General features: G+C 35.1%; 1 protein-coding gene across 6 annotated transcripts in view; it reads right to left on the reverse strand.

Moving 5' to 3' along the window:
* Positions 1 to 14,757, reverse strand: part of SNX13 (sorting nexin 13) — a 66,561-nt gene that overhangs the window by 19,865 nt on the left and 31,939 nt on the right. For all 6 annotated transcript variants that reach the window (XM_015618826.1, XM_015618824.1, XM_015618827.2 and 3 more), the window contains 12 exons: positions 14,493 to 14,614; positions 12,041 to 12,162; positions 11,793 to 11,894; positions 11,058 to 11,146; positions 10,526 to 10,609; positions 8,017 to 8,155; positions 7,487 to 7,575; positions 6,735 to 6,834; positions 5,052 to 5,245; positions 3,894 to 3,998; positions 2,180 to 2,312; positions 1,413 to 1,450 (listed from right to left, as the gene is read on the reverse strand). In XM_015618826.1, the coding sequence (XP_015474312.1) occupies positions 1,413 to 1,450; positions 2,180 to 2,312; positions 3,894 to 3,998; positions 5,052 to 5,245; positions 6,735 to 6,834; positions 7,487 to 7,575; positions 8,017 to 8,155; positions 10,526 to 10,609; positions 11,058 to 11,146; positions 11,793 to 11,894; positions 12,041 to 12,162; positions 14,493 to 14,614 (1,317 nt within the window). The remainder of the gene's footprint in view (positions 1 to 1,412; positions 1,451 to 2,179; positions 2,313 to 3,893; positions 3,999 to 5,051; positions 5,246 to 6,734; positions 6,835 to 7,486; positions 7,576 to 8,016; positions 8,156 to 10,525; positions 10,610 to 11,057; positions 11,147 to 11,792; positions 11,895 to 12,040; positions 12,163 to 14,492; positions 14,615 to 14,757) is intronic.

Here is a 14,757-nt window from a genome sequence, read left to right on the forward strand (position 1 = left end):
AACTCATTGTAATCAACGTATTATTCCACAAATACCCTTGTAACAATAAAAACAAAAATCAAGTCTTCGAGGAGTCCCATGCAAATACCTATTTGTACCGCAAAAGTGCTTGGTAAAGACTTCAGGACTTTCTAACTTAGCTTGTAAAGTCATTTGAAACAAAGCAGCAGATAACCACTAGCCAGATAAGCCACCACAATGACAAATCCTCATCCATAAAACATAACTCTGGTATGTCACAACATTATTTGAAAGAATACTTGAAAGACATTTGAAAGTTCTTTTAAAGAGATTAGTCAGTTAAAAGGCTCATGTGAAAAAAGCATGGCTAAATTAAGTTTTTCTTCTACATCTACCAGGAGTTTGCATATATTGTATCAGATAAACTCTTCCCCTTTTCTTTACATTTCAAATTGTCAACAACAAGATAATAATAGGAAAGAAAATTCCAGTTTAAATTAAAAAAAAATCCAAAACCCACAAAAACCAAAAAACCAAACTCCATAAACAACCAACCCCCAAACTGAAACACATTTACATTAATGTTACGTGTATTCCCTTAGAAAACACTCATTCCTTTGCATGCAAACATGACCAGCACCTTCCAAGAACAAACTAGAAGGGCCCAGGCATCACATAACCCAGGAAATTGCATGCAGATTGTAAATCCCTAGGTAAACCTTCATGAAGCTAAAAGGTTTGGAAACATACTCTCATATGCCCACCTGTATCTTGCATACCTTGTGGTTCAGCTATACTGTCTGGAGAAACATGGGATATATATCAAAATTTTTAATGATTTTTACTTTTTAAATAACTGTATTCACATTTTTGGTTTAGGTACACTCATTTAAAAAAGAAAAGGTTTTGACAAACTGACGTGGGTCAAGAATCACGTAAAAAAAAATTGAACTTGAAATTGGATAGATTAAAAAAATAAAGACTCATGGCTGGAACAAACTCCAGATACTTTATTGTTTCCAAATCAAGTCCTAACGAAAAAAAATAATCAACCAACAAAAATGTAATTAAATGCCTCATTTTTCAGTCTATTTGAATTTAATTCTTTGAGATTTCTGTTTCAAAGAATTTGTTTTCACCTATTATTTTATAACTCCAAATTTATACCTATTTAAAGAAAACAAATAGGGATACGAAAGCATGTTTTCTATAAATTAACTGTTTCTGTGAAAAACAATGTAAAATTTCATTAAACTTGGGAAAATACAGAGAAGTTTTATCTTACAGAGTAATTAATGGCTTGTGGGTTTCAATTTGATTCAAAAACTTTTTCAGAAATTCAACTGCAATGAAGTGAAACCTGTAATGTACATTGACATTAAATTATTTTATCATGCTTTCTCTATGGTTGAGGGCAAGAAAAAAAATCTTCAAAAAATCCAAGCACTTACCAGATTTATGCTGCCAGTAGGAGACCCATTAAAAGATTCTGGGAGCAGTGAGGAAAAGGAAAGGAAAAAACAGGTTAGAAGACTTTCTCCCATTATAGGGCAAGATATAAATAAATATGCATCCACAACACATTATGGAAAATGAGGGAGAACTGTGGCACTGAGCAAAATGCTGCATGCAATATGGAATTGTTTCAAATTTCCAGTAAAGACACTTAAAGAAATGTAAGTTTATAAAGACACTAAATAAATGCTTCAGATAACATTTTTTTAAGTTTATATCCCCACATGGTACTGCTTTGTTAAGGAGCTAGTTTAAAAACAATTTCCACTGGATTTGTACTTCAGGTAACAAGAATGATGACTTTATTTGCTTTAAAAAGCCACATCTCCTATGTACTTTCAATTTCTATTTCCAGAGAGGAGTATAGAGTTATATATTAAAAGAACCCAACATATTGAAGAGTTTTAATATTCTCAAGAAAAACGTAGAATGGAAGAATCACATATTTATTTTAGTGACAAACTAGTTACCAAGACCTGACAAGAATTTGTATAAGATTAATATACTTATAACAATGAAAACCCTATGTGAATCCCAAAACAATTTACATGCAAAAGCACAAGGAGGAAAATAAATTTAAATATCAGAAACACCACAGGAGTATTTAATTTCCTAAAAACAGTGAGGATAATTTTTTAATTTTCATTTTAAAGCAGAGAAAAGAATGGTCCCAGGAAATACCCCTTAGAGGTACATAGCTCACCTCCTTCACCATCATCTGATCCTCTGAAACTGGGATCCTTCAGCATATCCAGCTCAGCTAACATACGCACGTACAACACATTCTGCTTGAACGAAGGGTAGAACCTCTCATCTCGCAGCATCAACTCATACACCTTCATTGAAACAAAAATGCCCACTTCAGGAATACTTATTGCATTTGTTAATTAATCCAAGCAGTTTTCATAAATTCTACTTGAATTTTTGTAAAGCAACTTCTCCTCAAAAAAAGTTTTGAGCCTCTCTTCCAAATTCTTCCAGTGAAAGTATGAACTGCATACAATTTATTTTATAATAGAAACTTTAGGAACTCAACTGCTGTGGTACTTGTGCATACGTGTCTCTGACTTACTCTTAATGGAAATCAGAAAATAACTAACTAGTCAGACGTGCATATCTAGGAAGAGAAGTAGCACAATAGCTGTAAATACTTCTGTCCTCTGCTCTTAATCCTTGCATTTTCAGTATAAACCTATTTGGTCTTTATCGGTTTCATAAAGGGTTATCTCAGTCCCTCCTTGTGGACAAACTATAAATGTTGACCTGCAAACACTTAGGGCAACAGGTAAAAAGAGGGAAAGAAGGGGACGGAAGACATCATATGTGACCTTTCTGACAATTTCTAGTTTAGCCAATACAATGTAGCAGTACCTCACAAAGATTTAACCACACCACCTCATACAATTTACCTTCACAGGTATTCACTATACCTTCATAGGTATTCAGTCTATACAGTATATATATATATACATACAAACTAGTATCTATACATAACAGGAATTAATTCATAATGTTTAATACTCATGTCAACTCTAGAATATTTTAATTATTTTTTTAATGGACCACTGTTCAAGTACTATTATCTAGTAAGAACAGAAAAAAACCCAATCCATCCAGATTAAAGGAGGTTCATTTCTTTTGTAATATAGGGGAATTTATGCTCTTCAGCAGAATTCACAAGCATGGCCCAGATTTCACAACGTGCTTTAATTAGTCTTAAATGGGAGTCCCAAGTACAACAGTGTGATTCTAAATTCTACAGCTCATATCCACTAATTTGTAGCATGAATGAGAACATCAAAGTAACAACCTAATATAAAAATATTTCAGATTGGGTATGTAAGTTATTGCCAGAATATTAATCATTCACTTTTCCTTTTTAAATACATATATTAGACTTGAGTGATAAAGTCTACATAGGCAGGTAATAAATATACTGGTTTTCTCTTCAGCACTTGCTGCTTCTGAGTGCTTCACTGTGCAAGTTTGCAGAAACAGACCAGTCAAACTAATTTTTAGAAACAGCTACTGGACTTCATATAGGATCATTACATTCCACTTCTCTGAAAAAGAGAAGTATAACTGAACAAAAACTGTATGTTTTAGTCTACTCATGACATTTTTCTTACATTAGTGCATTAACAGAAATGAAAACATGATAATTCTAAACTGTGTTTTGTATTTAGACTAATACAGGAAGGACACCTACTGCTGTCTACTGCTTTGAAAACCATGAGCTAAAAAATGGCAAAGCAAAAGTTGACAATTTTAGAGTGTGATTTTCACAGAACAGGCAAATGGTAGTACTGGTTTTAGGGTTTAGATATTTGACTTCCTTCTTTTTTAGTGTCTGCAACTATGTTTTACACTCTATAGCATTAACAGTTCTTATGAAATAAGGGACAAATAGAGTATACCTTTCTCTGAATGTCATCAAAGATTTCGGGTGTCGGATCCTCATGGTTCAGTGTTTCTGCAAGTTTTGCTACTAAGTTGTCATCAATATTAACTCTTGGAGATGCCTGTCATAGAGATCTAAATCAACTTTTGCAGCATAAAAATAAGAAAGTTGTACTTTAACAAATAAAATCCAATGCAATGCTGCAGCTCTCTAAGTAAACTAAATTTCTTCTTCACAAATATCTCTGTAACGGTCTAGAACATACAACAGGAGTCAGATCCCCCCCACCCACAAAACTAAACTCAATTCAGAGTTTGTATTAAAACTTGGATGTTTCACTATTAAACAATAGAAACTGCCTCAAAAACAATTTACACATATATTTTGAAGCAGTACCTAAATCAGATTTACTCAGACTTATAAACAGTTTTTATTTATTTATGAAAAACATTAAGATTCAGAAATCAAGAACAGGTCAATAAAAAAGTAATAGGATGAAGTCCTGAAACATCTGAGGAAAGGTTAACAGTTTGTCAACTGCCCATTTCTGAGTGAGAGATTTTTATCCACAAACAAATTCAGAACCAAGATGCTTTGTCAATCCCAGTTGATGAGCAGTTTCTTCCACAGAGGAATCCTTACTGTCTATTGAAAAATACCCAATGGTGATACTTGAGCAATTTACACGGACAGTGGTAGAGAGGCACAGGAAGCTATTTCACCTGATAACTCAATCTTAATTCAAGTTTAGACAAATACTTAGTTCCATTTTTTTAATAACATTTCTTAAGGGGGCAGGCAAGGGTGAAGGGCAGAATAAAAGGAAGGACAAGGACAGCAAGCAGACAATAAGCAGAGAGACACTTTTTTTTTCTGTCTTTACATTGTCTCTAGTTTGTTAACTCTAGAAAGTCAGCTTCTGAAGAACATATTCAGTGCTCTGACAGGGCAGTCAGTGGCAATATAAGCCTTTTTAAATGAGGGGGAACACAAAAAGAAGACTTTCTTACTGCTTAAGATGAGAGAGATAAGATACACAAGCAATAGCTTAGATGTCAACATGTAAGCAACTTGTGCTACATAATAATCATGTCATATTAATCTAGCCATAACTATTCACAGAAGTATCAGTACAAAGAATAAGCCCCAAACTGCAGAATTAAATTATTCCTACCTTTTCTGATAAATATTGCTCATAAACTCCAAATGCAGCTGCTCTTAATAGACCCTTGGTCTGATTAGTCTGATGTTTTCCATCTTTCTGCCGGCTTTGAAGTACCTCTAGCTGTTGCTGTGCTGTAACCCTGTATCCTTCTACTGTCATCCAGAAAAACAAATGTGCTTGGCCACCAGTTTGCTGCATGTAATCTACAGAAAACAGACACCACATGACCTTAGTTACTGTTGTGCATCTTGGAATTCTCTATGATGCTGACTACATATGGAACACCAGGATCTGGTTATGCATCTGGAAAACTTGTCACACAGAGTCAATTACAAAAATACATATACATATTGGTGATATATATGTGTATATATGTATACATATCTACATGTTGGTGATAATCAGTAAAAAAGACAGATAGCAAAGTCTAGGAACTAAGCACTGAATCCTCAAATGGACATGTAGAAAGTGCATCCACTGTTACTGTGTGAATATAACAGGCTTGTACAGCATGATACAAATGGAGATGAAGTTCAAACTGAATTTCAGGTTCATTGAATCATAGGATCATTTAGACTGGAAAAGATGTTCGAGATTGCCAATCTAATACGTCCAAGCCCACCAGTAAACCATGTTCCGAAGCATCACATTTACATATCTTTTAAATACCTCCAGGGATGGCGACCCAACCACTTCCTTGGGCAGCCTGTCAAGCCAATGCTTCACCCCTTTGGTGAAGAAATATTTCCTGATACCCAATCTAAACCTCATCTGGCACATCTTGAGGCAATTTCCTCTCAACCTGTTGCTAGCTGTCTAGGAGAAGAAAGCAGCCTTCACCTCACCACAGCCTCCTTTCAGGCAGTGTAGAGAGTGATAAGGTCCCTCCAAGCACCCTTTTCTCCAGCATAAGCAACCCCAGTTCCCTGGGCCACTCCACGTAAGACTTGTGCTCCAGACCCTTTCCAGCTTCGTTGCCCTTCTCTGGACATGCAATGTCTTTCTTGTAGTGAAAGTCCCAAAAATTCAACACAGGATTTGAGGTGTGGCCTCACCAGTGCTGAGTACAGGGGGACAATCATTGCCCTAATCCTGCTGGCCACACTATTGCTGATTCAAGACAGGATACCAATGGCCTTCCTGGTCAACTGGACTCATTCCTGGCTCATGTTCAGCTGCTGTCAATTGGCACTCCCAGGTGCTTTTCTGAGAGACAGTTTCCAGTTACTCTGCCCCCAGCCTGCAGCACTGCCTGGGGCTGACACAAGTGCAGGCACTTGGCTTCATTGAATCTCATACAAATTTTCTTGGACCATAAATCCAGCCTTCCTCCCTCCAAAGAGCCTTCCTTCCTTCCAGCAGATGGACACTCCTGCCCAACTTAAGTGTCATTTGTAAACTGATTGAGGGTGTTCACTTTATGCCCAAGGCAGCCTCCAACTATCACATCACCCTGTTTGCAAACAAGTTCAGACAGGTGCTTTCCTAGGTTGGCTGCCTCATCAACTGTGTCAGGAAGTACCTCCCACGCACTCCAGGAACTTTCTGGAATGTTTCCAGCCACTGCATTAAAAAATCATCAACAAAACTGATGGATATTCTTAGTACTGACATTAAGCAATTCTAAGCATACAGAGCTGTGAGTTAGCATATTCTTTATAAGTAAAACAGACCAGATAAATTAACACTCACCCATAAAAAACTGTAGTGCAACATTGTCTACCAGAATATGGTCCAGAGGGACTGTGCAAAGTTTTCCAAAGTTTGCTGCCAGTTTCACAGTATCTATTTCCTGTAAGACACAGTTCAGTGTGTTTATAACCTTTTTTTTTTAAATTAACTTTTAAAACTTCTACTTACCACAAAGCATATAGGTTAAAAAATATTACATTACATAAAATAAAGTAGCATCTCAATTATTAGCTATTTTCATGAACACTAGTAAAGGAAGATCTAGATTAGAAGGTCAGGTTTCCTTAATTATTTGCCTTCAAAACAGGCTTCAGCTATTCTGCTGCATAGTAAACTGGATTTTAATATTGCTGTTCATGTAATATTCTACAGGTCAAATTAACCCCAAATACCTCATCAACAATGACAGCAGTAGAAAATTAATTAACAAGAATTAATTTCAGTATTTGATGAGCCCAGGTCACCACAAATTCACCTCTGTCACATTTTCTTCTGCCTATATGGCATTTCTTGCCATTACAGCAATGCCTTCAGGTCCAGCTATAGAATGCTTAATCACTTTAGTAGTCAATACATACAGAATATTATATTATCTTGGAACCACATCTAGGTCAACTTAAGAGAGTCAAGAAACTAAGTAAAGCCAAATACACTAACTCTATCGACCCTTAGTTATAAAACCAGCAAAATGAACAAGTCAGTCATTTGTAACCTCACTCTTTTAAAACTAAAAAAAGTTTTAAAACACTTACTTTTCCTGACTGCAACCTCTGAATTCTTGAATCACATACTTTAATAACATATAATAAACTGTTTATTTGATTTTTTATAGTATTGATATCTGAAAGCAAAAACAAAGACAATTCAGCAATGCAGGAAGTCCCAAAGTCTTGGGGTGTTTTTTCAGTTGAAATACTTTGCTAATGAAAGTGAACAAGAAGAAATATTTTTCTTTCTCCTTTTTCAGATTAACGGTTAAATGACTACCAATAATACCTTAAATATTACTGAAATTCAGAACCACCATTCAAGCAGTTTTAACAGAAATACACTTAGCTAATCAAATTCTCTGTATTTACAAAAAGGAATCAGACACACACCAACCAATAAAACACTTATGAAAATGAAAGCTCGAGTTTTATCACTTCTTATGCAATTTCTTTAAAAATAAAATACTTTATACTATGCTGCATCAGAGCTTTTATTTTTTAATTGTTGCAATATTCTACAGAGATCATGCAGGTAAATGCATTTCAAATTTGGAAAACAATCCAGCACTAACCATCTCCTGCTGTATCTAGAGATCGAAGATATTGCAGTTCTTCACTTGCTTTATCTTTCACTGCTTCCAACTCTCCTATATTATCACTTAATTTAATAATATTCATAAAGGCCTCATAGTTACAGTTGGAATCACGAATCTGAAACACAAAGTTTTATAGTATAAACAATGCAAAACAGCTAAAAGTACAAGACATTTTCTTCAAGTGAATTAGTTTGATACAGCATTGCAAAGTGGCATTTTGAAAATTCTTTGACACTTCTAAATCTTCCTTTTGGTACTGAAATTTTACATTGAATAGGACAGAAAAAAGCATGCATAGTCAAAACTTATTTCACACCATCACTTCCTGTTTTCAAGAAGTACACACAGACACATGGAAAATCCATCAACCTCCTTAATGAAGATCTCCAAAATCCAATCCACCTTCTTCTGCTTTTATCTCCTTAGCTAAGCAGGCAGAAAATGATGAGACAACTGAATAGGTTCAGCTTTGCCAAGATCCCCAGCAAGTATACATGCTCCCAGAGTAATGGCTTCTTGAGATACAAAATTACAAAAATAATTAAAACATTCTACAATGTAATCATAACCTACAGAGAGGAAAAAAAAAAGCAAATGACTCCACTCTATAATCCTAATTAAGATACCCTGGCAAATACTATTAAGCTATTTAAATATATACTATTTTACCACTATTAGCATAGAGTGAACCTGCTCTAGGGACTCAAAGGAATTTGTGCAAGTGAAGGAAGCCTGCTGTGTTGCCAAGATCACTGGAAACTGTGCTGTGAATGCAGCATAGATGAGGGAAAGGCTGGCAGCTTTACAACACGTGCACGCAGGTGCTGAGGGTTGAGTTATAATGTTGTTTTACCATCTGAAGCTAAAAAAGTCACTTCACACACATCTCTTCTAGATGCTCACTTTGATATGGAAATGTAATACTTGGTCCATACCGAGTAAGTGCATTGACATGAGCTGCACAAAGCAGAAAGAATGAAGACTGGATACCATTGATCAAAGTAAATAGAAAAATCTCCCTAGAAATCTGCTTTTAAAAGCAATAATACAGGCAACACTCGAACTTAAAACATTTTGTAAATCTGTGAATTTCACTGTGAAGAGAGAAGTTTGACTTAATTTCTAATTTTATATTGAAGCTTTGTATTTTATTGCAACAGAATTAGTATCAGACTGTGGTATGCCTAGAAACCTGGATTTAAACTTCTCTTTTCCAGAAACTGATCTTTTCATTCAAGTCTGACTTTATGTCAAAGGTTCCAAAAGCAGCCAGGATTTATTTCAGTCATCTCTACTTCTGACCTTAATTTCTGCAACAATCTCTATTTCATAAGACTTGTATTAAATTTTTTCCTTATCTTTTGCCCAGCACATTTGCTTCTCTATCTCAGAAAGCAATTTTGAAAATTAGTTATTTGGGACATCACTATCATAACAGAAAGCTTTATAAAAAATTCAGAATCCTATCTCTGGATGCAGCTGGGGGCAGTGCTCAGTAAATAAAGAACGAGGCCAAGTTACAAATAAAGAACACACGAAGGAGGAAGGGGGAATTGAAAATTGCAAATTCTAGTCCAGATGAGCAGTACTTTTTCTTGCTACAGCCAGGTACCTGTAGAATGCATGCAAACTTTTACATGAAATGGAGGAGGCTGGAGTGAAGGAAACACTGTACACATACACTTGAAGCCATTCCATAATTCCATTTGTAATAAGAACTTTGAAATTCAAGGGTGTTTTCAGCATAGAACTTGTGTATACTATAAGACTAAAATATATGAATAAAAAGAGAGAAGTTGGGGGAAAAATATTAAACTTGATTTGTGAACTATAAAGGATAATAACATTTAAAAGTAAGTGTTAACTTGCTTTGCAAAGAATTAATATTGTTAATTAAAGCACAAATATTCTATTTATGTTAGCTTTACTATAATACTACTTTAAATAGTTTGGGGGCTTTTCTTGCAAGTGCATTAGGAGAATTATCAAAGTAAAAAAACTGTTTCTGCCTATTCAGTTGAAGTATTTAGGGTTAACACAAATGTTCCTAAAACAATTGCCCTGAAATTCCTTAGCATAAATGTTTCTCAGTTTTTATTTTTGAGGCCTCTTAAGCTTGAAGAGCCAAACTGTAAACACAGTCAGAGGAATACACCCCCATGGTTACTGCCACACTTCCCAAACGGCCAAACAGAATATTCAGAGGAGTGAACTCTACATTTTGTGATACATTTGTCCTCAGGCAACTTTTGCTGAACAATCAAAATGAAGAGTGCAGATATATATAGTCTCTGTGTCTATGTGTATTTGTAACTCAATATAATATAAAATTTAATACAGCAGCCCTAAGTTCACTATCTCTGCCAACAGCCGTTGGTAACTTTTATATCAGACACTTATCCATCATGATTATAGGGAACACGAGTAAAGCTTTATATGAAAATGTTCTGGAAATACAAATAATTTTAAACATTTTAAATCTTACCATCCATATGACATACTGATTAATATAATCAGGATCACTGAGCTGGTTTATTAATGGAAGAAGAATTCCTCGGGAGAGGATTTCCTAAAAAACAAAGGATAATAGACCATTTTATATGTTTATTCCTAAAGCTAGTATAACTGCAACAATTTAAACATCACTGTGTAGACCTTCAAACACACAAGTCTACTTACAGAAAACATTTAATAGGCACTACCACATTCTCTTCCAATTAACACTACAAATGTAATTTGTAATTGCAAGAAATTATAAGACAGACCTCCTCAAGAAAAAAACAACCTCGAGAAAAACAACATCTATTTTCTCATGCTTTTGTCATGATGGAGTTAAAGGACCCTTCAAAAACATTTCAGACAAACTGTTCACTGCTATTAAATACTTATCAAGACTCTAGTTTAAAATAATACTAAATTAGATCAATTTTAGAAAATAAGACCAGCAGTTTAGATCTAAATCTTTTTTTATGACATTAAACCAAAGAATTGGGATAGCTTTCAGAGTCTGTACTTACCCTGACAAAGTATCGCATGATCTTGTTCTGGAAGTCTCCAGGAGGTAGCAATATATACAGTAAAACCTCACACAGATCCCTTAGGAATCCTAGAGAAAGAAAACCCCTCAGCAGAGTTGCATATTATGATACTTACCTGATATAACCAAATCCCATAGATAAATACTTGATTTTGAGTTCAATCATTCAGTCATGTATCTCTTTTATTCCAAGCATTACAGGAATATCTTTCAGATGGAATATAAGCAGCACTAATGAAAAAGATCTACCTCAAACCCAAGACAACAAAAGCCAAATTGCAAGATTAAAAAAACCCCAACAACCTAACTCTAATTCATTTTCCTTACTTAACATATAGAGCTTTTTTTCCCCTCCTTCAACACCTTGCCTAAAACTATAGTGGTTTTTCAAGGAAGACTACAGAAAAGTGATAAGGAAGGCACATATAACAAAAAGCAGTAAGAATCTGCAAAACCATCCCCTCTCTCTCAAGAAAAAGTACTTTTATCTTAAAATTCTTCCAATGAAAGGAGGACAACTTACATATGCACATGCTATGTTTTAGTTATAGCATTAATATGTACAAACCAGAGGAAATAAACACGTATGGTATATAACCACACTTTGAAAGTCGTATGCTAAGATTTTAACTCATTTCATATTGTGAACATAATTGTTAGTATTTTAGTTTAGTCTCCTGTACTAAAATATTTACTCAGAAAATAATAGGGAGACCTTCTTCATCTTTGGGAGAAGTGCAGACTAGATCACGACAGACTTCTTTTTCCATTTCAACTTCAACCTCAAAGAATGTATCTACAAGTTCCTCAGCTTGATCTATGCAAAAGAAAATAAAAGAAAGCATGTTTTTGTCAAGACTAGAAACTTGAGAGCAAATTTGAGTTATAAAATAAAGCTAACTATACTTCACACACATAAGGGAACAACCTATTCAGACCAAATTAAAAAATACTTCACATTACCTTTCATCTGATCACCTTTCTCTGCTATCCTTTGCTGAGCTTTTCTGAAAACTCGAAGATGAGTGCCAAAGTCATCAACAAGTCGTGTAGTGAAATAAGGCTGCCAGTCTGTTTCCTTTGACCTATTAGTAAAGGACATCCATGGAAATTAATTATTTTGTTGTGAACACAAAGAACAATAATAAATTCCTACTTTTTCTTCCTTCCTGCCAAGAACCACACTGACAGTAAACATGGAAAAGCAAAGAAATAAATCAGCCTCCTAATTGCCTATCCACTGAAAAACCAAATATTGTAAAATACCACTCTTGCACCACATTAATATTTATGCTTGATTTAGTTGAAAGTCAACATTTGCATCTAGAATAGTGTTCTGATTTGTGACATTGTCAAATACCTGTGAGAAGTCCTGATATAAACAGTTCACAAGGTAAAACTAAAATACTCTCCATGTCTTTTTCAGCCGTACTTGCTACCATTTTGGAAGGCATCGAATCAAAATCATTTTCTTCTGAATTTGCAGAATACGCACCAGTGAGAAAACACACATTTCACTTGAAACTAAACACAATCTAATATTATCAACAATTGATTCCACAGCTTGTATGAGGTACTTAGCATACTCTTCTAACAACACACACAGGTTTAGATCAGAAAACAGTCACTGTTAGATTTACATAAAACTGCTTCCTTAGTGGTGTGAAAAGGATAGAAGGCATTTTTATGGTATCTGTGCCTTACGAGGCAATATGAAAATGTGATTGGGCACTATAGGTTTAATGAACCTTGATGGTAGTAATAGCTCTTACCCTGCACTAAATATTTTATTGCCTAAACTCCCTCAAGATGCTTACTTTATTATAGGAGGAGTCCTTCTAGAACACTTCCTTTTTTTGTGTTGTTCCTTACCTGCTCTTCTCAAGGACAGAGAAAGAGATAAGGAACTCTGGAAGAAAGGGAGAGCTCCCACAAAATCTAGACGTGTAAATAAGAAGCAGAACTGTCCCAAAGGGCCATCGATTGAACAGTCCAGATCTAACACCGGCAGACCTGCACAAAACCTCTGGGTGGCAGCCTTACACCAGGCTCCCAAAGCTACGGCTGTCAGGGATTTGGGAAATTCCCACTGTACTCACTCTCCCCAGAAGCTGACAGGCTGGATGAAAGTACAGGAGATGGTAGTAACTTAAACTGCTTCAGCTATATCCAACTACAGGCATTATGAATACACTATGTCAATTTTTCTGCAGAAGAACTGCTCTAGGCCTGTAAAATTGATTTGCTTTCTACAGCAGAGCACAAGTGCACAGGAGCAGTGTCTATTTTTGAAGAGCTATAGTACTGTAGGAAAGAAAAATAAACTTGCAAGAATTTGACCTACTTTGACACAAACTCAGTGCTCGACACTTTCCAATGAAGTAACTCTGCCAAACAGATAAAAATACTGAAGCTGGGTAGTCAGGTCCATTTCATGCAACCATAAGTTTGTTTGCTGTAACAGTTTATTTAGCATAGTTTTCACCATTTCAACACGTCTCCTAGGATTTTCATTATTTTACTATATTACATTATACATTATTCTATTTATAATTATTATTATAGTAATTTCTTCCTAGTATTAAACCCTGCTCTCCCATCTTTGACCCTCATTATCAGAAAAGCACAGTAACCTAAGTTTTCAAGTCAACAGAGGGAGGGGATAACACCTGAAATTGCTAAGAAGTTACTTATATTTAGGTGACCCACAATCTCCTCTGCAGACAAAGCACGTAACAACAAGCACAGTGGGATGAATACCTGAAATAAAAACAAGTATATGGATATAAAGGCACGTGGTACCCAGGCTGGGAAATCAGCCATACTTTGTCAGTTTTGACAGTTTCCCAGAGGAGTTGTTTAATCAAGTAGCAAGAAGTCAGGGAACAGCAGTAAGAACAAGGGGTAATGAACAAACTATCCATTTGTCCTCAATCAATCATGTTTTAAAAAAAGGTTTGCATATGTGACATTCTACTTTATTCCCTGGACTACTATTCTTTTTAAAATACCCATTGTTCTTACATATGAAAGAACCACACCACTTCTAAAAATCATCTGAGATGATACCTATGTTGAATTCAGACCTTGGGAGTGGCCGTACTCTTCAGATGAAAAAGACCTGAATACAAAGATGTAATGGTTCACAAGCTTAATGCTTAAGTTGTAAAAAAGAAAAAAAATCAGTTCAGTGATTTTAGACATTGATCTAAATTTTGAAATGGTCATTTTGCGAAAGATCGTGACTTCAAACGCCATCATCTCCATTACACAGCAAAAGACTGTACTTCTTATAATCTTAAATTTTTCTATGTTCTTTCCGTAAAATGCACTGAAATATGCTAGTAGATAAACTTAATCACTTATCTACTACCATACAACCCACAGTATATAATGTAAATAAAACAAATCTTACCTGGCAGAAAACTGAACAAGTGCATATTGAAGAGCCTGCCTAATTTCCAGAAGAAAGGATTCATCATCACTTAGTGTGTAATACCAATACTGCACATAGTCTCTCAGAGAAAACTCGATTACCTGAAATTGGAAAGAAAAAAAAAATAAAAAAAGAACTAATGAAAAAGGACAAAAAATGTACAACAGTTTTTTGTGTCTGATAACATAATAGCAGTTATCCTGAAAGATTACCAGAGTGAACAATACTCCTCTGTTATTATGAA

This window comes from Parus major, chromosome 2 (assembly GCF_001522545.3).
Source record: "Parus major isolate Abel chromosome 2, Parus_major1.1, whole genome shotgun sequence".
Classification (NCBI taxonomy): Eukaryota; Metazoa; Chordata; class Aves; order Passeriformes; family Paridae; genus Parus; species Parus major.